The sequence below is a fragment of the Halichoerus grypus genome, chromosome 2 (genome assembly GCF_964656455.1).
Source record: "Halichoerus grypus chromosome 2, mHalGry1.hap1.1, whole genome shotgun sequence".
Taxonomy (NCBI): Eukaryota; Metazoa; Chordata; class Mammalia; order Carnivora; family Phocidae; genus Halichoerus; species Halichoerus grypus.
Genome location: NC_135713.1, coordinates 166,013,533 through 166,037,319, shown reverse-complemented (window position 1 = coordinate 166,037,319; position 23,787 = coordinate 166,013,533). Strand labels below are relative to the sequence as shown.

The 23,787-nt window shown below is 45.1% G+C and overlaps 1 protein-coding gene and 1 long non-coding RNA gene across 3 annotated transcripts in view; one reads left to right on the top strand and one right to left on the bottom strand.

Moving 5' to 3' along the window:
- Positions 1-3,109: 3,109 nt before the first annotated feature.
- The window catches only part of SLC6A4 (solute carrier family 6 member 4), a 35,389-nt gene continuing 14,711 nt past the window's right edge, over positions 3,110-23,787 (bottom strand). For both annotated transcript variants that reach the window (XM_036111870.2, XM_036111867.2), the window contains 11 exons: positions 22,589-22,808; positions 21,632-21,770; positions 20,973-21,107; positions 20,337-20,440; positions 18,961-19,088; positions 17,863-17,975; positions 17,096-17,227; positions 15,760-15,859; positions 14,096-14,196; positions 9,984-10,151; positions 3,110-5,371 (listed from right to left, as the gene is read on the bottom strand). In XM_036111870.2, coding sequence (XP_035967763.1) covers positions 5,297-5,371; positions 9,984-10,151; positions 14,096-14,196; positions 15,760-15,859; positions 17,096-17,227; positions 17,863-17,975; positions 18,961-19,088; positions 20,337-20,440; positions 20,973-21,107; positions 21,632-21,770; positions 22,589-22,808 — 1,415 coding nt within the window. In that variant the 3' untranslated portion in view covers positions 3,110-5,296. The remainder of the gene's footprint in view (positions 5,372-9,983; positions 10,152-14,095; positions 14,197-15,759; positions 15,860-17,095; positions 17,228-17,862; positions 17,976-18,960; positions 19,089-20,336; positions 20,441-20,972; positions 21,108-21,631; positions 21,771-22,588; positions 22,809-23,787) is intronic.
- On the top strand, positions 10,158-12,674 carry LOC144381196 (uncharacterized). The gene is made up of 2 exons (XR_013446070.1): positions 10,158-10,349; positions 11,104-12,674. It is a non-coding gene; the product is annotated as an uncharacterized LOC144381196 (long non-coding RNA).

The window sequence follows — 23,787 nt, the reverse complement described above, 5'->3', positions numbered from 1 at the left end:
ATGTTTTGATAATGTACAGTTAAGATTAAGATTTTTATCTTAACCTTAAGAGGTTGGAAGTTTTGTTTTTATTGTGAGACAGAACAAATCTATATATCATGATGTTAAAAGTTATTACAGTTGACAGTTCACAACATAAGGCATTTGCTGAGATCTCTCATCTAACCTGGACTGCGTAAATGAATACAGGGACATGCTATGCATCTTAAAGAGGGGATTCTACTTTTATACAAATAAAACTTAGTTTAGTTCTGCCACTAAAGTTTAAAAATGTTTTATGTAAAAAATAAATAGAAATTTCATTGTACCACTGTTGACAGAAGTGAATAGAAGAAGGAATTCACTTAATTGTCGTTGTAGGTAATGTGGAAGAGGAAAGTAAAGATGAAAAGAAAGAAATACCATTTATATAATTCAATTAACCATAATCAAGAACTTGAAGTACCTCACTGATATGTCCAACACATATAGTATCCTGAAAGATTGTTTGTAAATCAAATCCTATTTACTTTAAAGATTTATTTATTTGAGGGGCATCTGGGTGGCTCAGTTGGTAAGCATCTGCCTTCAGCTCAGGTCATGATCCCGGGATCCTGGGATCGAGCCCCTAGTCAGGCTCTGCTCAGCAGGGAGCCTGCTTCTGACTCTCCCACTCCCCCTACCTGTGTTCTCTCTCTCTCGCTGTCTCTCTCTGCCAAATAAATAAATAAAAATCTTAAAAAAAAAAAAAAAGATTTATTTATTTGAGAGAGAGAGAGTATGTGTGAGTTGGGGAGGGGCAGAGGGAGAAGAGAATCCCAAGAAGACTCCCCACTGTGTGCGGGGCTCATTGCGGGGGCTCAATCTCAGGACCCTGAGATCATGACCTGAGCCGAAATTAAGAGTCGGACACTCAACTGACTGAGCCAACCAGGGGCCCCAGTCAAATCCTATTTTAAATGCCATTGAAGAAATAACTGCAAACTCTTGAAGTCCCTAATTTTATCTTTTAAAATATGCGTTTTTCATAAATCAAGTTTTCTTAAGGTGCACTTCTAGTATTAGAGTTTGAATAAGAAGTATCTTTCAAAATAGCTTTTTTTTTCTTTTTAAGATTTTTATTCTTAAGTAATCTCTACACCCAACATGGGGCTTGAACTCAAAACCCTGAGATCAAGAGTCACATGCTCTACCAACTGAGCCAGCCAGGCGCCCCCAGAATAGCTTTAAAAAAAAACCCAGAAAATGTTCTTGTTTGGTTATAGTATTTTAGGTATTTTAGCATAAAGATGGGATAACTCCTCCTCCCCAAATATTTGTTGTTTGGGCTGTCAGTGTTTACAAATTGCTAGAAATAATGATCTACTATTATTTAGTCGAGCAATTTGGCATGGATAGTGTGATGTGTTGGTAAGAGAAATACCAGCTGAAATTCCAACTGAAATATATTGTGAATCATTAAAAAAAAAAAGACTTCTCTTGAAAAGGTGAGTTATTTTGAAACACTCCGTTTAGAAACAATACTAAATAGGTCCCAATTATATGAAACAGAAGGACAGACATATTTAAGATTCCATCCTAAAATGTTTATCTTTTCCACTGAGGTAAATGCCCACTAAACCAATTGAGAGGAGTATTATTTCATTCTAGCAGAGGAAATAACCTCACCTTCATTTAGAAATTTCCAGATCCCAGGAAGAGCAGAGAAATTAGCTAGATCACCAGGTTTGCTCTGCCTGTAATGTGGTTATCTAAACGTTAAAATATTGTTCTATCATTAAAATTTAGAGAGAGTTAAGCAATGAAGGGAAAGTAAGAAAAGAAAAAAATTTAGAAATTTGAAATACTCCATCTATGGAGCTACTTATGCTGAATTTTAATAAGATAATTTACTTATCTCTGATACTAAAAAAAAACTTCAAAAACCAGAATGTTTCAAGTGGACCAAAACAGCTTTCTACAGTTTAGGGATAATCTTTCTGCTGTAACATTTCTTTTCCCATATTTGATTTTATAAATTTCTCTCTCTGACATGCTTCTCAAATAAGCACTTTATAAACTCAACTTCCCAGTGAAGAGCCTTTTGTGTAACTCACCTTGTGTTTTAAATGATGTGTGAGCTCCATGATGACTTTAACGTATATAAGGCTTCCCACTGAGCATAGGACTATTTTCCTTTTATTACATAACTTGATTACTTATGGGATGACAGGTTGTAACATAGTCTCTCTGAGGAACCTACTGCTTTTCCCCACTACCCCCTGACCAAAAAAAAAAAAAAAAAAAGGAATGAAGAAAAGGATAGTGAAAAATGTCCTCTGATTACTGCCGTGTTTAATGACACCATTCTGAACAATTCTGGTATCTTAAGCACCAGTTATTGATTTATGAGGAGGGGAGTCAAGATGTGCTAAGAAGGGAACCAGGCTTGGATTGTACGTTTCTGTAGCTAAGCACTAAGATATGGGTAAGAACACCACAGTTAAGCCATTGCATTCCATAGTTTTAAGCTTTGCTCTGACGGTGAACCCCCAAATCAATTATACAATAGGTAGAACATTTCGGGTCACTCCTTCCTACTTATCAGAGAGAATACAATTGTAATTCTAGGAGAGTAATCTCCCTTTTCAGGCGTGGAGGTGGGGTGGATGGGTTAAATGGAAATTCATATTTAAGCTTAAATTTTGAGATTGGTATCACAAGTTAACAAGCTTAGTAAAAAGAGGATGGTGAGGGAGTGACTCATCTCACCAAATAACTTTTTTTTTTTTTTTTTGCCTTATTGTGAGATTTCATTATTTGATTTGATTTTCGCTAGTTGATTTTGGAGCTATTCTGTTGACTTTGTGCTTGTCAGGGTCTTCATCTCCAGATGGGGCAGCCAGGGCAATGAATTTAGGTTATAAGTCATATGCGTTCTAAACAACAAATGGAATAAATTTTAAATAGGTTGTAAGTTTTCTGGAAGGGAGATGAATTCTTTGGCTTCATTGCTTATCAATATAGGAAACAACCTTAATCAGCTGAATTGCCCTCCATGCCTTTATCTTGTGTCTTGCCTATTTCTTGGGTATTTCTTACTAATAAAATCACAGCCAAAAAAAAAAAAAAATTAACTTCAGTACTCAAATAACTTTACAATTCAATTCCATTTTTATTCTTTACTTTTATGTAAATACTGCATTAGATGTAAAAGGTCTTTAAAAGATTATTTTAAAGTCCACCTACCTACTTCTAAGTTTTCCTTTAAAAAAAAAATCCGTAACAGAAATAGGGATCAAGTAAATGCAAACTGTGCAGAACAGAGATTTTGTTATTTTTTTTAAGTCCAGTGAAGTCTGAAAACTTTTCAAAACACCTATATAATTCCCTCAGCACCTGGCTTGGCAAAACTCTATTCTGTTTGAAAAAGTGCTTTTTAAAAAATGATGTCTTTGGAACATGCGTAAGTGTGTGTGGGATGGAAAGAATCCATATCTGAATATCTTTATAAAGTAGTTCTTAAAATTTGCAAAGCTATTTACCACTGAATCACGCTGCCGCTTCTACAACCCCTCTCCTTTCAGCGCACTAGAAAGCAAAGAGAATGGAAATAAGGTAGCATGAAGGAATGAAAGAGCGAAGATAATGAAGGTAGGTCAGTGAGGGACATTTTTTAATCCCTCTTCTCTTTTCCTCTAATATTTTGGGAAACTTCTCAGCAGCTCACATCTATAAGGAAAATATCCTGCTGGGAGAAGCAAAGAATCAGAAATAGAAGAATGTAAGGGGAGTACAAGAAGATGGCTGGGGCAGAGATTGTTGGGGAAAGAAGCCAAGAGAGGAAGATCTGTGATTGGATAAAACCAAGCTTCTGCTATATGGGTCTTCTTTCTATAAGGTGGTTGGAATTAAATGCTATATATAGAGGACCGAAATGATGTGGGGCAAGATGATTGAGTCCTTTTATCATCGACTAGGCTTTATTCCCTTCAAGATTTTGGTGAGGAAATCTTACACTACAAGGTAAATTTACTTCTTTAGTTATGCATCTGAAAGTCACAAGCCACTCAAGGTCAAATTTACTTGATCTGTATTCAAGGCTTTATGTGGAATGCAAGGTTATTCATTTAACTGACCCTTTTCCAGTTAGCCTCAATCTTGAATATTAGCTGGAGGGCTCACAATCCTGGTGGTCAACCAGGAAGTGTTAGGGGAATTCCATTTAAGGCCAACCCATAGTCTCCAATTACTTCTAGATTGAGGGTGACCTTGGTTAAGGTCAGGGTGCCAGACTCTATACTTATCCTCTCTTCACAAAGCAAGGTAACCTGAGCGGTCAAACCCGGTAATTTGAAACAGGGCTTAAACCAGATAGTCAACTGAACACCGAAGACACATTTGTCAGTATCCGTCTTCAAAGCAGTTTACGGCCAAGCCACAGTCACCAATGAAATAGGCCAGATTTGCCTGTGGAACATTATCCTGAATGTTTAACTGGCAGAGACAGGAAGATGGCAATGAAGTGCAGCAAATGCTAAACACCGGCCCATAAAGGAAGGTGCGCGCTAAAGCGGGGTCATTGGAGAAGGCGAAGTTGGCAGTGATACCCTTATAATAACATACATACGCATTTGAGTAGGTGGAATTGTTAATGTAAGAAAAATTAGAGGAAATTCATATAGTTTGTAATGGGCCCAAAGTATTGGACTAGAGACAAGGATACACTGAAACAACAGTATACACAGACACACATGCTCACGTGAATACATTATTTTTCCATTTAGTTTCTACCTCTCCCTCTGCTGACTCCACAACAGCACACGGGTTACAGGGTTCTAGCAGATTCCAGCTACAGAATTCTATGCTACTCAGAAAATATATGGCTAGCAAAACGGCATCCCTGTTTTCTCCTACGTGGTTTATGCACTCATGAACAGTGAAACCTTTAGAAGCAATGGATGTCAGATACCAATGATCATAACAAGAAATGACACAGGCGACTTGTACGAACTTGCTTCTCAGCCTAATCCTAACTGATTAGATGGTGGCTTCCATCACCTCCATACACACCCTCACGCGTCCAAAATAGTCCAGTTTAGCTGTGTCATAGAGCTAACGTGGTGATGTGTCCAGGAGATTTCCCAGAAACAAGTAGTTGGAGGCCATAAGGGTCTGGGCACCATAGCCTTTTGGGACTGTCTCTCCATGAAGAAGGCCCTTCCATTGTCAGGCGTAGCTGAAAACTTGTTCACTCTGAGGGGAGAAGGCGAGGCATGACTTGTCAGAACCAGAGGAAGAGGTTGTTGGGAAGCCATTTTCCCCTCACTGAAGCTTGTTATATGGCATTCAAGTGGATGTCCCCATAGGGAATTTCTGTCGCTGTTTCTGGAGTGATACCTTTAATAATACGCTGTTGGGAAGAAAATACAACGTTACAAACATAATAACAGTACTACAAAAATATTTCAACATTAATATTAAAACATTTAAATAGCATTTTAATGGCATTTACTAGTAAGTGGGACAGTCTCATTGACTTTCCTTAAGAAAATAATTCCCGGGGAGTGGGGGGATGGGTTAGCCCAATGATGGGTATTAAGGAGGGCACGTATTGAATGGAGCACTGGGTGTTATACGCAAACAATGAATCATGGATCACTACATCAAAAACTAATGATGTAATGTATGGTGACTAACATAATAAAATTTTTAAAAAATTAAAAAAAGAAAGGAATTCCCAATTTATCTGTTCTCAAATATAGATAAAAATGCTACGTTCAGGGAGCACCTGGCTGGCTCAGTTGGATGCTGTGACTCTTGATCTCGGGGTCATGAGTCTGAACGCATGTTGGGTGTAGAGATCACTTAAATAAATAAATAAATACATACATACATACCTACATACAACTTAAAAAATGATATATTCAGGAACTATAAGCATCTGTCAACTAATTACAAAAATCATTGTAACACTAACGGGAGAAAATGATGATCTTTCAGTCGAACCTCCACCGGGGTATAACATGCTTTTGAGGACCTGGGAAAGCACATCTTTTTCTCTGGACCGAGGAGGCTTCCTGCAGCCACACAGGGCTCAGGGAGCAGAGTGAATGCTGGACCCTGTACACCCCCCACCCCGCCCCAGCCAGGCTCCTTGCACCCTGCACACACACCGGGCGCATGATGCACAGTGTCAGCAGCCGCTATAATGGCTAGGATGTTACTGATCTCAGGAATCTACCTGTGAAGAAGTTAGTTCATACAGGGTTACAAATTATCACAAAACTTTTTAAAAAGAGTGACCATTTAAATCAATCACTCCTAAAGCAAACTCATGTTGACATAGGACTCATTACAAGGAAGACTTTAGGAATTTTTAGTTTGGAAACAGCTGAGATACACAGAAGCTTTAAGACAGATCTGAAATACGCTTGGGCTTGGGTATGAGACATACAGCCCACCATGTAAAACGTAGCATCAGGGTGACATGAAGCAGCTCAGGGATGCGAAGGGAAAACAGAAGCACTTCAGAGGCTTAGGGAAATCTTTATTAAGTTGCTTAGCAAAATCTTTGATGGCTGAAAGTATGTACAGGAAGTGGGCAAAACTGGATTTCAAAGCAGTTTTTGATTTATGGATTGTAGGTGAAGCTCTGCTACTAGTCCTTTTTATTTTGGATTGAAAAAGTATTTAGTCCCCTTCAGTCTTTTTTTTTTTTTTTTTGAGATAGTTAATACAAAATGTTACATTAGTTTCAGTCCTTCAATCTTTTATTTCCTGATTCTGGGAGTTTGTTCTTCTTTATGGAGCAGGGCCTATGGCATTCAAACAGTTCCATCTGCATAGTTAATGAAATTAACAAAATTGTATATTTTGTGTTCCTAATGACCTTAACATCCAAGAACTGAAATTTCACGCCAGAAATCCCCTTAAAAAGGTAGACCTCATCAGCTACCTGGACATGTCAAGCCATAGAAAGCAAAATTTCACAAACCATCCCTCCCCATAGATGAATATGTAAACCATAACTGATTACGCAGAGTTAAGTCTTGCTAATTGGGAACTGGACGCAGATCATTCTAACTAGTCTTGAGTGAAGCTATGTTGTGCAGGAAGAGAAGAGAGTACTAAGGCATATGGTGGAATGGTATAATGAACAACACTGCAAAGCAGAACTTTTGGCTTTTGTGTCCTAGTCCCCAGCCACCCATTCTGCTGCCCTTCTGGCTGCTGATCTCCCAAAATACTAGGCCCACTTTTGTTTTCCCTGTTTTGGCAGCATTCCAGTTGCCAGACTACCACTGCTCTCAAAATTTGCCAGGCCTTGGCCTTTTGCAAGGTGATAATCTAAGAAACAGATCACTGTTGACATCTTCATGAATGCTTACTTTTGAGGGCCCAACTTCCCAGTATCTTTGTGCAGTTTACTAGGGCTTTCTACAACAATGACCTAATCTAGTTGATGACTCCAAACTGGAGACTTCCAGGCTACAGGTGCATGTCCAAATTCCAGGTAAGCAAGTGGAGGATCATTCCACAAACTCCAACCTTTTATATGGCTAGGCCCCAAAAGAGTTGGGAAATTTACCTTAGTCTTTTTTTTTTTTCAACTATACCAAAATTTTACATGCAGCCTCCCTCCCTCATAGATAGAATGTTATGGACCAGCAAGTCTGGTATTCACAAAGAATTATCGTCCCTCGGAGTGCTTGGCAAAAAAACCTAGCATGCTTTATCCATCTCAGAGATTAAGCATGCAAATGGGCATATAAAGGCTTTTGAGAAGTCCTGTAGTAAAGAAACCTATTTAACTTGCGTTAATCCAGCTTTCTTCAAAGTTATTTGACCACATAACATTTTCCCCAGCAGTAACACCTAGTGATATTCCAAGAATATTTTATTCCTTAAAAAACAGTTTGAGAATTGTTAATCCAGTCCAATAAGCACATTTTATAGATGAAGAAACTAAGGCCCAGAGAAGAGGAGCAACTTGCCAGAGCTGACTAGCTCCTTTCTCTACCAGTCTTCCTTGACGGGCTGCATCATGCTTCCTGGAAACCCACTCTTCCCCATATGATGGCCTATGGCAAAGATGATGGTGCAATCACCCTTACTTACCTCTATTGCTAATGGATCTGAGCTGTAATAATTATTCACCCTTGGGTGACATTTCCTTGTGGCCAACGGAGAATTTGCAAGAGAGAGGACCAGGATTTGAGGTGTAGTCTAACCAAAGAATACTGATATTTTCTAACCTAACTAGACTTCCCACCCCTGACCTTGACCTCTGGATTTTAATCAATGGAACCAGTGGGTCATCATGACTATGATAAAGGATGATTTGAAGGGATAAATCCAACGATTCTGGGTCTGAGTGTGTATTTCAAGCAACACCAGGGTCCCAGGCCCTTGGGGAGGAATGAGGTTGTGATAGGACTGGTTTCAGTGCAGGAAATAAGTAACTCCATGCAGAGTTCTCGCCACCTAGAATTCAGTTTTCCTGTTTGGAAAAATAAATGCACTCAGCTGTTCTCAGAAAGAGCTGATGTTTAATTGCCTTATGTACTCTTGCTTACTGTTTCTTATGAAATGTTTTAGGAAGATGAGTGTGATGGTCTCCTATTTGAGTTTTGCATTGAAGAGCCCATAGACTAGCCCACCTCAGTTCTCAGGTCATTACAGATACGGTCCCTTCTAGCTTTCCCCAAATACCACTCTTCACCTTTGAGCTCATCCCCTACAAAAGCACCCACCTACAGACTTCTTCAGGCTCTTCTGCCACAGTAACCTTCTTACTATGGCAAGAAAGACAACCAAGTAACAACTCAAACATTTTCAATTCTGGAAATAACGAAGTACCACATTATTGGGAATCCTGGTGACCTCAACTACGAACTCTGGTGGCACTGGATGAAAAATGGCAACTCACCGCTCCCAAACCTCTAGTGTCAATTTCTACATAAACTATTGACCCTCTGAGGAGAAAAGTGAAAAGAACTGGACCAGGAATTAGAAAACCTGGATTCTGAGCCTCCCTGTACTTATATCCTTGGACAAGTCACTGAAATAAGGAAATTTTGGGCAAGATTATTCCCAGCCTCAATATCTTGTGTCTAATAATACCTGCCCATCCACCTCACAAGGGATTCTGATAGCAAAAGGGGATCATCTACATGAAGATGCTTTGAAAAATATACAATCTTATACAAATTATAAGGTTCTATTAATAAAATTTTATAGCATTATTCATTACTATATTAATATTACTATAATGGAAACTTTTTTTTTTTTACTCCAATGGTTTGAGCTAAAACTATTATATTGCTGCAACATCCTTATTTAGTGATGATTTTCAAAATAGCACTCATCACACTGCTGTTAGAAAAATGACCATGGACATTTTCCACCATAATCTCCACTTAAGTCAAAATATGTGTATTGCTTCAGGGGCACCTGGGTGGCTCAGTCAGTTAGGCGGCCAGCTCTTGGTTTCAGCTCAGGTCATAATCTCAGGGTCCTGGGATGGAGCCCCGCCTTGGGTTCTACACTCAGTGGGGAGTCTGCTTGAGGATTCTCCCTCTCCCTGTGCCCCTCCCACTGCTCGCAAATAAATATTTATTTACTTATTCTCTCTCAATAAATAAATCTCCCTCTCTCAAATAAATAAATAAATCTCTAATAAAACATAATGTGTATCGCTGCAGACACGACAGGCCTGATGCCCATGCCCAATGGCAAGCAGAAGGCAAAGCAGTCATCTGATAAGTTTAGAATGCTATCCACACCTCACGCTGTGCGCTCTGGTGCATGCAAATAACCAGCTCTCTCTTTTGCCTAAGAGAGGCTCATGGGGGTGGCAGCCATTACAGGTCTGCACATTGGTGTAGGCATGTAAATACGTAAGATGGAGAGCCAACTGGTGAACTTCACGTGGCGGACTCATCTCCTCTGAATAGAGCACAACCAGAAAATCCTTTTCTCCCAAAACAATTACTAGTCTGAACACACACACTAGCACCTACCTCTTTAAATGTCCCTGGAGTGATGATCAGCCGGTAAGCTATATATGTGGGGATGCAGATGAAAGATGAGGTTCCTATGCAGTAACCCAGGATGATACTCCACTGAGGATAGTTATACTGGAAAAGTCGGAGCTGGGGCGGGCTCATCAAAAAACTGCAAATGATGAACTGAAAGAGCAATGCCAAGAAACATTACAAATCGTAACGACATCCTTGCAGATGGGGGCAGTTCTGATACCAGGAACACCAAATGCTAAAGCTGAGATCCTTTCAGGAAATCCCCCAAACGTGACAGATCCTCGACTGAACTCCGACTCGGAGAATTCACTCATTTCTGTGCCCAAGCTGCAAGCGGAAATCAGCCAGGTATTTATATTGATTTTCCTCTCCATCCCCATCTCAACCCTTAGAGCGGGGATGCCAAGCCCTCAGAAAGTTGTTTCTGAGGAGTTAAAGCAACCCTTTCGGGGCAAAGGGGAAGAGACCGGCAACCATGAAGAGTGGTTTGGGCCCCGTCTCGCCAGACAGTGGAGGAATAAACTGGATGACTCCCCACGGCGTCTGTCAGTCCTAAAGCCTCATAGTTGTCTGGGCTCTGTTTTCATTTCCTCCTGCATTTCTCAGCTGTCAGGTGGAAGTTACCTGTGTCCAGGAGAGATTCTAAGGTTCTCAAGACTGGAGAGGCCTTGGGCTCCTGGGTATGTGTTCCCTCTTTTCCCTTTCCTTGAGCTCTCTGCTTTCTGCATTGAGCGCCTTAGCCTGGGTTCTGCCACGACGCGTCTCAACCACGAGTGACTGCCTGCCCCAGGCCCTCGTCATGAACGGAATCATGGAAGGAAAAAGCAACTTCGTGTACTTTTTACTTGAAAATTCGAGTGAAAATGTCTCCCAAGAAAAATGCCATGGTGTGCTCCCAACGCTCAGTTTATAGGTTTTCTTATTTTGCTTTGGTTTCCTGAGAGAGCATAAATACCAGTTTTTGCCTAGTAACCATGGGGCCGAAATCGTTATTGCTCTTGATTTAATTTTATTTTATTACTTCATAGTCATAAAGAAAGCAGTAATGTAAACTATTTGTGTGGTTAAGCATCTATTTATATCTTTTCTTCTTTGTCTGCAGGTAATAAAGTGGGAAGTTGTTAAACACACATCCATCTTCCCAACAGTGTTATCCTAAGTCTGGGAGGAGGCTTTTCCAAACAGGAGCCCGGCCAATCGCAGACCCTCCTCCGGACTTACCCTCCTCACCCCTAGACCCAGCTACTAAGGGAGCTAGTTCTGGAACACGGAAAGACGGGACGGACACGGTGAGGAGCCCTCCCCTCTGTAACTCATCTCATCTGGGTGGCAGGTGTGTGAAATCCAGCACAGTTCAGAGAGGCCTCAAGCTCCTGTGGGAGCCAGTGTGTGTTGTTCCAGACAAACCCCGTGCACGGACGGCCCTGCCTGCTCATATATAATATTTTCTTTTTTTGTAACTTGGCTTCGGTGAAAAAGAGTATTTTTAGTAAGCTACTCATTGTTTACTGAAGGCAGCCTTAAACAGCGCAGAGCCAGGGATCTGGTAAGTAAACCCAGAAGGGGAAGACAGATTTGCCTCCTCTTCGTTGGGTACTGGAGCACTTGCCTTTAGAGGAAGTGAGTAAAGCAAACATCACACGAACTAGGAGTGACAGGCCTCGACGCGAATCCGTGCGTGAGTTTTGCTGGGCACGGGAACGCGCTGACCGCTCACCACATGTCCACCCAGGCTGCAAGACAACCAGAGGCCCACAGACATGAAAGGACTAAAAGCCTGGGGCCAGGACGAGGCTGGCACATGTGAGCCGCTCACCTGGGGCACAAGAGTTAAGTCAATTTTAGTAATCAAGGAGTAATATTTTAGTGCAATATTTTAAAAAAGACAAGATCTGGCAGGGCCAGGTTAGAGTAAGGTGAGTGAGGTGAGACAGGCAAGTCCAGGGTCAGATCTTTCGTTTATTTAAAATGTTGAAATCTGCTGATTGGGGACTTCTTTGCCTTCATTTTGGTTTTTAAAAAATATTGTGGTAAAATAGTCTTTATCTTGATTCCTGAGTGTTTTGGCACACAGCCTCCCCCCCTTAAATTTGACACCTGTGGTGAATGCCTTACTTGCCTCTCCCAAATCCCAGCCCTGGACATCATTTCCTCCCTGGGTGGGGAATACTAAAGTCGACGAGCAAACAGATATAGCTTCTTCCCTCAACGAACTAATGCAGTGTCTCCTCTTCCTTTGAAAACCAACTGAAAGGATTTAAGTAGATTATCAAGAAGCACTGGTAATAATATAAATTACTAATCCATTTATGTGAGAACTTCTGTGTCTAGTGATGGCAGGCTCGGTGGTTCATGCCAACCCCCTCACTGAAAACAATTAAAACTCCTGGATTTAAAAAAAGACATGTTTTTAAAACAGGTGAACATAGGGGAAGGGGAAAAAGAGAGAGAAAGGAAAGCAAACCATAAGAGACCCTTAACGATAGAGAACAAACTGAGGGTGGATGGAGGGAAGAGGATGGGGGGCGGGCGAGGTGGGTGATGGGGATTGAGGAGGGCACTTGCTGTGATGAGCACCGGGTGTTATATGTAAGTGACGAATTCCTAAGTTCTACTCTACTAAATATTATACTGTTAATGAACTAGAATTTAAATAAAAATTTGAAAGAAAAATATACATGTGTTTTTAATCTACCTAAAAGCACCAGTGAGCTGATAAGATAATAGGAACTACCAGGCCAAGTCTAGGAGAACACTAGAGCCCAGAGCACACCCCAGAGCCACTGGGTGCTGAGAATTATCTGCCACCTGGAGCAATGGTTGGTTTTGGTTTTGGAAACCTCCAGGGTCCAGGGGAATGGAAGTCAAGCAGGGATTCTGGGGTACAGAGAGACTCATGCAACATCGCAGAGACAAGAAGGGACGTCCTGCTCATCTTATATGTTAGTGTCCAGACGTACGGGTACAAAAAGTACCAAACAAAGGGCTGCCCAGAGAAAGTCAAAACAGAATTCCTTGTTGTTGTTTTAAACAAGACAGGGAAGGAACAGCTATCTCTATGTCAAAGCCAAAGATGTCCCTAAGACAAAATGTTTGGTCCAGACACTCCTAACAAGCTGGACCCGGATGGAGGGACCAGTCCAATAAGCCCTCTGGATCTAAAAGATAAAAAATTCCCTCCAAGATAAAGTTACAGTTAAATCAAAGAACTGGAGAGTGATCCCTGCCCACAGGCACGGAGTCACTTTACCCCGGGCTACGTCAGAGCACACGTGGGATGCAAGCAGGGAGCTTCGCCATCTTGGGGCAAGTGTCTCTCCTTCGGAGGGACACCGGGAGGTAAGCAGGGACACTTGCTGCCCGGGGGAGTGAGTGCTGAACACATCTTGGCAAAGAGGCAACGCTTGGAACTGAATGTTCTCACCCAGGTCCTTTGGCATTAAATGGATTCTACTTTTGACTCAGGTCCACGCTTGAGGACTTTCGTGTGGGGCATCTTGAAGAAAATGCATACGAAATTACGAGGACCCCTCCACCCAGGGCCTTCAAGAGCAGCTCAGGAAATCCTTCCCAGGTCTTGAACAGGTCTTACCCGTCATGTGACCTGGACCCTTCAGGCTTCAATTTCCTTAACTGTAAAATGGGGTATCAGGACTATGCTCCTTCATAGGACTGTTGTAAGGATTCATAGAGCAACAGGTGTAACTTTGGCACAAAGTCTGGCCTGGCATGTCATGTTCAATAAATGTTATTTATCATTATCATTGAGCAGGGGAGTGATGGACACAGGCAGCAGGGACCCAAGCCCAGACTAACATTCCATGGCTCTGGAAGTCAGAAGAGTGGGGAAGCATGGGGAGCACAGTGACTGGGAGGGGACACTGGAGGGGCTTCTGAAGGGCTGGTCATATTTTTGTTTCTTAGCATGGTTTCTGCTGCGAAAGCATGCTTGATTTATAAAATTGCAATGAGATGTACACTTGAGATTTACACACTTTCCTGTATCTATGTTACACTTCAATGCAATTTACTCTATATAAGTGTGTGGGTGAATCTTCCTTTGCGGCCAGAAGAAGAGGGAAATGACCACTTACCAGGAGAAAGAGAGGGCTGATGGCTACCCAGCAGATCCTCCAAAACCACCCAGGGTTGAAGCCGAGCATTTCCTTCACGTCACTGCAGAACTGAGTGATGCCTAAAATCACCCACAAGAGAAAGAGATTGACTGAGGGAGGACACGGACTGTCTTATCCCCTGATTCTCAGAGACAGTAGCAGCTCCCGAGTTTGTCCACAGCAGGGGCTCAAGGGCACCAATCTGGTCAGAAAGTGGGACAGCGGACATGTCACAAAACTAGATTTGATAGCAAGCAGAGTCGGGGGGACAGGTGGACATTTGGGGAGGGACCCAAAGCCCCCTCTTGGTGCCCACACTGCACTGATTTCTGAGAACTCAGCACACGTTTGATTTTATTGTTACTGTAGAAAAGAAAGTTGAATTTTATCTAGGAAGTGTGAACCCACTTGGCAGAGACTGACTTGGACCGTACATTGGAAACGTTCAAGAGAAAATTTTAACCACAGGTTGCCCATTCACATGCCAGATCAAGATCAAGGTTCTTCTATAAAAAGTATGAGAACGTGAGAACTGAGAACTCCAACTGGTGAGAAACTGGGAAGGGGAAGGCGGGCTGCCCTGCAGTCGCTTCCCCAAGAGCCCCAGCAACAGTGAGGCCCACGACGATGCACCTACTCTGAACTCTGTCATCTGAATCACTGAGGAGGTAGGGAGAAATTCTTTTTAAAAAACTGGTCCCATGTGCAACTCAAAATATGGGGCCTCCCCTTCTTCATGTTATGTGTAATGACAAACATGCTGAAGCTGTTTTATTACCATAGAACTAGGGAAATCAATACATTTTCAGAATGAAATAATCACTTCTTGATTTTAAAGATGAAGAGAGGTATCTCTGAATCTAGTTTTCTTTCATTTTTTTTTCAAGATTTTATTTATTTATTTATTTTAAGTAATCTCTACATCCAATGTGGGACTCGAACTTACAACCGTGAGATCAAGAGTCACAGGCTCTATGGACTTGAGCCAACCAGGAGCCCCTGAACATGGTTTTCTTCATTTCAATTGCCTGGGTCAACCCCATCTGCACCCACGGATTCTTGGGACCCCTGCCAATGGACCCACGTTAGCTTACTCTCTGTGCTCCTGCAAGTTTCACCCCTATCAGATTCCATCCCAGCATCACAGGGGGTGAATTGGGGATTTTACCAAGGCAAATAATCCAAACAGGAACATTCTTGCCTCTTCCCTGGAAGATAATCTCCTAGACTCTATCTCGGGGCTTTGTGGGGAGCTCTGTAAAATAGTAGTATATTGTACCCTCTACAAATGCATTCACCATCCACTAGTTCTCTGCTGTCTGTGCTATTCTTAGAGCCCATCAGCAGCTTCAGCATCCACTAGGATGAGCTCTATGGAACTGCTTCAGCCTGTGTCCGCTGGGTGAACGTTTAAACTCAGAAGGAAACAGCATCCTCCCACGAGTCAGGGGAATCTGTGGTGCAGAGTGTGGAGGACATGGTGACCTGTTTGCGAAGAAGGCACTCTGCTGGGGTGGCTTCAGAGACCCCCAGGGAGGGGACGTCTTGTACCCTGCCCCGGCTTTCTTTGATGAAATCAGCCCTTCTCTATTCTGATGGCTACAGGCTGGTGTGGAAAGGCTCGCGACTGGTGAGCATCTTACCATAAAACCAATACACAGCAACCGCCTCTATAAGGGCGACGGTGAGCACGGCGGGCCCCGTGGCATACTCCTCCAGCAGCTTCACCACGTAGGCCCCTCCCTGGAAACGAGATGGCAAACCGGTTAAGGGCCCTCGGATGCGCTGCCTCCTCTTTACGGTGAAGGCCAAAAGCAGCTTCTTAACGTTGGATCATTCCTGCCTTGGACCTAATATAAATATCCCAGAGCCTGCCTCTTGGACTGGCCCTCCCAGCATGGGCCTGATTTCATGCCATCGGGTATCTCTTCCCGTCCTATGGAGCACGACACTCTTCACCTTTGAGCTCATCCCCTACAAAAGCACCCACCTACAGACTTCTTCAGGCTCTTCTGCCACAGTAACCTTCTTACTATGGCAAGAAAGTAAGAAGGTTAGAAGGTTAGAAAGGTTAGAAGAAGAAGGCAAGAAAGACAACCAAGTAACAACTCAAACATTTTCAATTCTGGAAATAACGAAGTACCACATTATTGGGAATCCTGGTGACCTCAACTACGAACTCTGGTGGCACTGGTCTACAACAATCTCCTTGCTAACTCTCCCACTGAGCTTTAAGATACAAACTCAAAAGAGCCCCTGGGTCTGTTTTCAACTTTCTTCTATTGATGCGGCACTTAACTGTGTACTCTACCCTAAAGACTGAATCTGGGCGAGTTCACCATACCATACCACACATGCTGAGCACATTGGTCCTGGTTTTTGCCTTCTGTCTTAACTCGCCAATCCCTTGGGTCCTCCTCAGGGGCCCCCACCTCCACCCCCACTGAAGCTCCAGAGCCTCTGGGGTCGTGGCTTGAAGAGGCAGGTCTTCAAAATCTGCCTTGAGTCAGGAGGACACAAGCCTGGGATGCCTGGGATTCCGTTTTACCTTATTTGCCTCAGCTAGTAAAAAAAAAAAAAAATCATGGGCGAGGGTCTGACTTCTTCACCATTGCAAATTCTCTGGAGGAGACAAAGCGAGATTACAAACATAAGATGCCAGCCTCCAGATATTCTGCATATCAGGACATCAGGGCAACAATCCCATGAAAGCAGCTCTAAAGACTGGAAAAGCAAATCTCAGTTCTTCTGCAGACACCCCGCCAAGCCTGAAATCTAATTGGGTCTACAGTAGGGCGCGAAGACCTCCAGCCACCAGGCACAGATTCTACACACAGACGCTGCCAGAAACAACTTTGTGTCTGATCAACCCCTTTTACTTTGGCCCCCAAGCCAGGGCCCCCACGGAGGATGGAAGGTCCTTGTAGGGCTTTGCTGCCCTAGGAGAGGCTACTCAAAGCTGGGGGTTGTGGTACTCACAAAAGTCAGGGTGGCCAGGGATCCAAAGAAGCAGGTAATGACCACACCAAGCACAAACCACTCCCGGCGCTTGGCCCAGATGTGCGGAAACTCATCTAGCACAGCTGTGATCACCCCCTCCAAGCCTGCAAACTGAGAGGGACACGCAAGCAGTCACAGGGGAGACTCGGGACAAGTCTGTTACCTTCGAGGACGGCGAACAGGCCAGAGGGTGGCTGGTCATGACTGGTTCCCCCCATACACCCCAGCCCTCACTGGCAATGTTATCACCCCATTTTACATGGTCACTTAGACCCCACCCCCAAGGACATTGGGGAAAAAAAATATAGTGCCTGGACAGGACTTCTTTATGTGAGGTCGCTCGGGGAGACTTCGGCTGTGCCAGAAAGGCCAACTCAAAGCTGAGAGTCATCCCACGCTACTAAGTACGAGGTGCTGAGCCAAATGCGGGGCAGCAGGGTACCAGGACACAAGAGGGACCTTTAGGCGCTGCCCTGTGGTCCAGGGACAGTGCACAGTAATAGCAGTTCACATATCTGAGCCCTGGCCTGTGCGGACACCTAGCCCTCATTAGCCCATTAATGACCCTCTCATGCCCTAGACGGCACGAGCCCCAGCGGTGAGGCCTGAGCCAGGGGCTGAGGGAGCACCGGGAGGGGGCAGCCAACACCACGTGGGCTGGCCAGGATGGGAGGGATACGTGCACCCTCCTCCCCCCCAACCCCTGTCTCCTCCAGAAAGCCAGGTTTCCCTCCCCATTCACTCACGGTGCTGTCCAGGCCCAGCGTGATTAACATCAGGAAGAAGATGATGGCAAAGAACGTGGATGCTGGCATGTTGGCTATGGCTTCTGCATACGTGATGAAGAGGAGGCTGGGGCCTGAGACAGAGCGGGACAGAGGGGGGCGTGGTCACCAACACCTGCCCTGCGAAGATGTCTCGGGGGGAACCTCAGCCACACCAACAGTTACAACTCCGGTCACGAGACCTTACACGTGAACTAGGCTTCCTCACACTCCACACCATCCCACCGTCCCGACATCACGCGAGGCAGGGAAGGAATAGTAGCCATCTTGAAAAGTGTGAACCCTCAATCAATGGGGGGGGGGCGGGAATAGAGACAAACCCAAGACCCTAAGACTAGCAAAGCTGCACACAGGAATAAGAGTTTCCACCATATCATAATTCAGAGCTTTTTTTTCAGGGCCAGGACTGATAGCTCTAGAGCATTTAGCTCTCTCTGATGGCGTTAGCTCCAGAATAGTAGGAAATGTGAACTGATTTCAGAAGAGTCATAGAGGCCTTGGAATAAAGACCTCCCACTATTTTAAAGTCCCTTTTGATAGTGTGAGGGACATGTCTTCCACCTCTCACGAGCGAGATAGGGGTGCCTGAGTTTGGGGTATGGGGATGCTCAGAGCTGTGCATCAGGCCAAAGACAGGCTTGTTGGCAAGAAAGCCCTGGGATTCCATCCACAAGCTTCCATGGCCACTTTTTCAATATCTGTCCCTCCTTTTCCATGAAAACCTCACAATACAGTAGAGTGATACGTCATCTACATTTTATTTTTCTGCAAGGGGAAATTCTAAGGGTTAGTAATCATTTGCTTATTAGACTTGGACCCATCACCGGACCCAAACCCAGTGGTTTTTTAAAAGCCCTCATCCAAGTCACATTTTAGGGGGAGCTGCCCCATTCCCATCATGGCTGAGCACACAGAAGGCAGTAAGTTTCTCTAAAACCTTGGGCAATGTTTAAAGGAACATTCAGAAATAATTCAAAAGTTAGATATTTATAAGGACCCAAAGAGCAGCCAACCAATTCAGTGAGAGCAAGGGGATGTAAAGAGAACCCAAGTTCCCACCTGCGTCTTTGGCCACCTCGGACACATCCTCGTTCCTCATCTCGGCCATATACCCGAGCACCGTGAAGATGACAAATCCGGAAACGAAGCTCGTCATGCAGTTCACCACGCTGGTCACCAGGGCATCTCTGGAGCGGAAAACACACAGGGACTGAGACATTTCCAAGGAGAGAGTCTCAAGAGCATCTGTCTCCAGCCAAGGCCCGCAGGGACCTGTCCTGGTGTCCCCTCCCGTTCTCCCAGGCCCGGCCTCTCACACTGGTTGGTAGGTGGGGACGAGCCGCAGGTCAGGACTGGTTATCGTGACCTCCTGTGGTGAACTGGAACCACACAGACCTCTTGATTTCAAACAAGAACTGCTCTGGGGGCGCCTGAGTAGCTCAGTTGGTTAAGCAACTGCCTTGGGCTCAGGTCATGATCCTGGAGTCCCGGGATCGAGCCCCACATCGGGCTCCCAGCTCAGCGGGGAGTCTGCTTCTCCCTCTCCCTCTGCCTGACACTCCCCCTGTTGTGCTCTCTCTCCCTCTCAAATAAATAAATAAAATCTTAAAAAAAAAAAAGAATTGCTCTGAAGCAAGGTCTGGATTGGAGGCGGGGCCGTGAGGGGGCCTTGGCCTCACATTCATGAAGTCCTCAGATTTAGACTTTTGACATTATGTGCAAATGAGGTTACGAGGCTGTCACTGGGATATCCTGATACTTTTAAAAGAAGATCTTGTCATCCAACTTCAGGCTGGTGTCCCAGTGCAATGCCACATTGCTTAGGGTACTTGTGGATTCCTTTGTAAGAAAAAGTGAATTCTGTAATCATCTTATTGATTAGAGTGCCGGACCCTGCCATCCGTGAGAGGACATTCAAACAAAGTTAACTCTAAAGATGACGAGTGATAGTGAAATCGTAATTGGCACAACACTCCCCGTTTTGTCAAAATTTCTGAAATGAGATTTTGCGACAAAAATCATGGTGGCATTTTGCATTGGTCAAAATAGCTCAATCGTTATACTTTTGTGAATATGTACATAAATAAATGATCACATTACAATTTTTGTTAAACACGTTAATAAGTGAAATCTAAATATTTACTATATGTTGCAATTTTTAAAAATCTGCTGTGGAATTTCTTAATCTGAAAAAAATTTTTTTGTGAGAAGCTCTCACAAAACGAAAGTGGCCTGAGGCCCCTCTCTCATTCCCTGACTGGCCTGGGGGAGGCTATGGACTGGGTGGGTGCTCTGGCCATGGAGGAACTGGTCAGGGACCTGGGGGGTGCCCGGGCCCGGCCAAGTTTGAGGCCATTAGTTCGATCACCTTCCTCTGGCCAGCTGACTATGCTCACCCACTTTCAAGCTTTGCCTGGGGAGCCCCAGATACTCACTGGTAACAGCTGTTGTTGAACTTGTTGTAGCTAGCGAAAGCCAATAGGACCCCAAAGCCAGGACCAAGAGAGAAGAAGATCTGAGCGGCAGCATCTACCCATACCTGGAAGGCAGCAGAGGTAAGGGTGAGGGCCGAGCCCGGGGCCATACTCTCTGTGCAAAGTGAAAAACAAGCCCTCAAAGCTCCTCCCAGGGGCGGCCACATACGAAGTGCAAACAAATGTGATTTCTCTTCCTCACACTTTGGCATAAGCCAATCCACTGGCCTTGACTGTACTTTCCATGCTTGTACTCCTGATTTAAAACATTATTGCAGGGCGCCTGGGTGGCTCAGTTGGTTAAGCGACTGCCTTCGGCTCAGGTCATGATCCTGGAGTCCCTGGATTGAGTCCCACATCGGGCTCCCTGCTTGGCAGGGAGTCTGCTTCTCCCTCTGACCCTCCCCCCTCTCATGTGCTCTCTCATTCTCTCTCTCTCAAATAAATAAACAAAATCTTTAAAAAAAAAAAAATAAAACATTATTGCAGACTTGCAATAATGAGCCTAAATTTCAGTTGTCCCTATGGGGGGGGGGGGCGCTAGCTTCAGTTAGTAAAATGACAGACAGGTGCCCATCGTTTTCCCCGTTATCTTACCCCTGTCTCCAGGAGTTTCTGCCAGTTGGGTTTCAAATAAAAGAGAACACCCCTCCAGGCTCCGGGGAGGGTGGCCCCCCTTACCAGCAGGACCGAGAGGATGATGTAAGGGAAGGTGGCTGTCACCCATACCACCTGTGAAGGAAGGGGGTAGAAACACAGATTGTCAGCATGTGGATGTTGGTGTCTTTTATGCTTTCTGTAACTACAGGAGGCAGAGTGATGTGGCAGAAACATCAGAGCCTTGAGGATCAGACGGGGATCTGAGTCCCAGCTTACCAGTACTACTGCCTCCAAACCCACTTCCCACCTGCAATATGGGGAAACCCCAGCAAAAGACAAGACAGTAGCCAGTGTATATAAAGCACTGATCATGGCCCATCATGGGTTTTCAATAAATTATTGCCATGGTTATTAATTGTGACACTACAGGTGGGTTAAAGGAATTTTTTAAAAAATCATATAATGGTTCCTGGGATTGGCCTATTTCTAGAATTCTTGAACAGATGTGGTGAAGAGAAATTGAGCATCACGAATCGTGTTTGGTGTTGAAGGACACAATGTCCCTGTGTCTATGGCTGTCCAGGCTACTGAGTTCTGAGTTTGAATCCTCTGGGGCCCCTTGGCAGGTCAGGATCCGCAGCCAGAGTCCTTCTCACCTTGCCAGACGTTTTGACACCCTTCCAGATACTGAAGTAGATAACGGTGAAGATCAGCATGATGCAGAGGGTGAGCTGCCAGCTGAGCCCCCCCAGGTCCTGAAGTCCCTTAGACCGATGGATCTGCAGGACGTGGCGCCTGGAGTGAGCGAGAAAGAAAGGCCCGTGAGATGCCCTGAGCGGCGAGCGGATCTGGCAGGTGCCAAGGGAAGAACCGGACAAGGCGCAGCAAGGACCAGAGCAAGGCACCAAGCCTCAGAAAGAGCGGGCCCTGCCCATCCTGGGGGACAGACCGGCACATTCGGCCCACAGCCCCTGGGAAGAGCACTCAGCCCCCGAGGCCGACTCTCAGGCACCTCCTTTCCTGGCTGGGGCAGCTTTTGTCTGGGTGGGTAGTGGGTCCTTCCCACCCCAAAATCACGCTCTCTGGGGCTGCCGCTGCCCGCAATGCCGGCATTAAAGAGTACTCCGTACTCCAGGCATCTTCTTCCAAAGGGTAGGTCCCGCTTGTGAAGTGAACACATGAAACCAGAAACCCTTTGAATAGCTGCAAACCACGGCAGCAGGGGGAGGCTTTGATTCCCTGACAACCGGCGGGAGAGCGGGGGCCCAGGAGGAAGGGTGGTTTGGACGCGGAGTCGTTCTGGAATGTGAAGGACAGGATCGGCCTGGGCACCTGGGGGCAGCCTGGCCTGGCACATTATGAAGGGCGGGGGGGGGGGGCAGCCCACAGGGCCAGATTAGGGAGCACTCGAGGTCGAGTCTCCCAGCTCCACATCTGCCTGGGGCCGGCCTGGCGGCTCCCTCACTTACATTTACTCCTCTCGCCCGAAGAGCTTCGTTTCTCGCAAACCACGGAAGAGGCGGGGAGCCCCTGGCCCCGCCTCCCTCCACAGAAGCCACGCCCCGGGGTGTGGCCCGCCTCTACCAGACCACCCCTCACTTACATGCACTTACGTGTAAAATTCTTCTGCGGGGGACGTCGAGTGCAGCGTCCAGGTGACGTTGTTCTCGGAGAAGTAGTTGGTGCAGTTGCCAGTGTTCCAGGAGTTCGTGCAGCTGGTCCAGGGCAGCTGGTCGGTGAAGGAGGAGATGAGGTAGTAGAGCGCCCAGGCCATGATGGTGTTGTAGTAGGAGGCGATGTAGAAGGCGATGATGCAGATGGCGTAACCGATCCCTGGGAGAGAGGGGGGCCGGGGGGGCCACGTTTACAGGGCGGCCCGGCAGTGACAGACTGACGGACCCGGGGGCCTTGGAGGGTCCTGCAGCTCAGGGGCGGGGGCGTGCTGGGGGCTGCCATTCCCCTCATTCTCCAAGACTCTGGGAGATGGCGGACAGGGGTGGGAAATTCCTTAGATGCATTTGCAAGATCACACGTTTGAGAAAACGTGTGTGTGCTGTTACTGCTTTGAACTCTTTATATTTCGGTTGCTTTGTATTTTTTTTTTTTAAGATTTTTATTATTTTTTATATTATTTATTTGAGAGAGTGAGAGAGAGCACCAGAGGGGGGAGGGTCGGAGGGAAAAGCAGACTCCCCGCGGGTCGGCGCTGGATTCCAGGACCCCGGAATCATGACCTGAGCCGAAGGCCGTCGCTTAACCGACTGAGCCACCCAGGCGCCCTATTTTGGTTGCTTTAAAAAGTCCTTTTATTTGAATATAGCTGACAAACAATGTTACATTAGTCTCAGGTGTACCACAGGTGATTCAACAATCTGTTCTGCTCTGCTCACCACAAGCGTAGTGCCGTCTGTCACCACACAACACAACGCTATTACAGCACTATTGACTATATTCCTGACGCTGTGCCTTTCATCCCCGTGACCGATTCATTCCATAACTGGAAGCCTGTACCTCCCAGTCCCCTTCACCCACTTTGCCTATCCCCCACCTCTTTCCCTCTGGCAACCATTAGTTTATCCTCTATCTTTATAGGACTCTATTAGGTTTACTTTTATTTATTTTCTAAAATGCTTATTTTACTTTTATTATTATTATTTTTAAGCTTATTTTTTTTTAGTAATCTCTACACCCAGCGTGGGGCTCGAACTCATGACTCCGAGATCAAGAGTCACATGCTCTAGCAGCCAGGTGCCCCAGGTTTACTTTTAATTGCTATTTATTCTGTTTACCTTTAACAATCTCATACCACTTG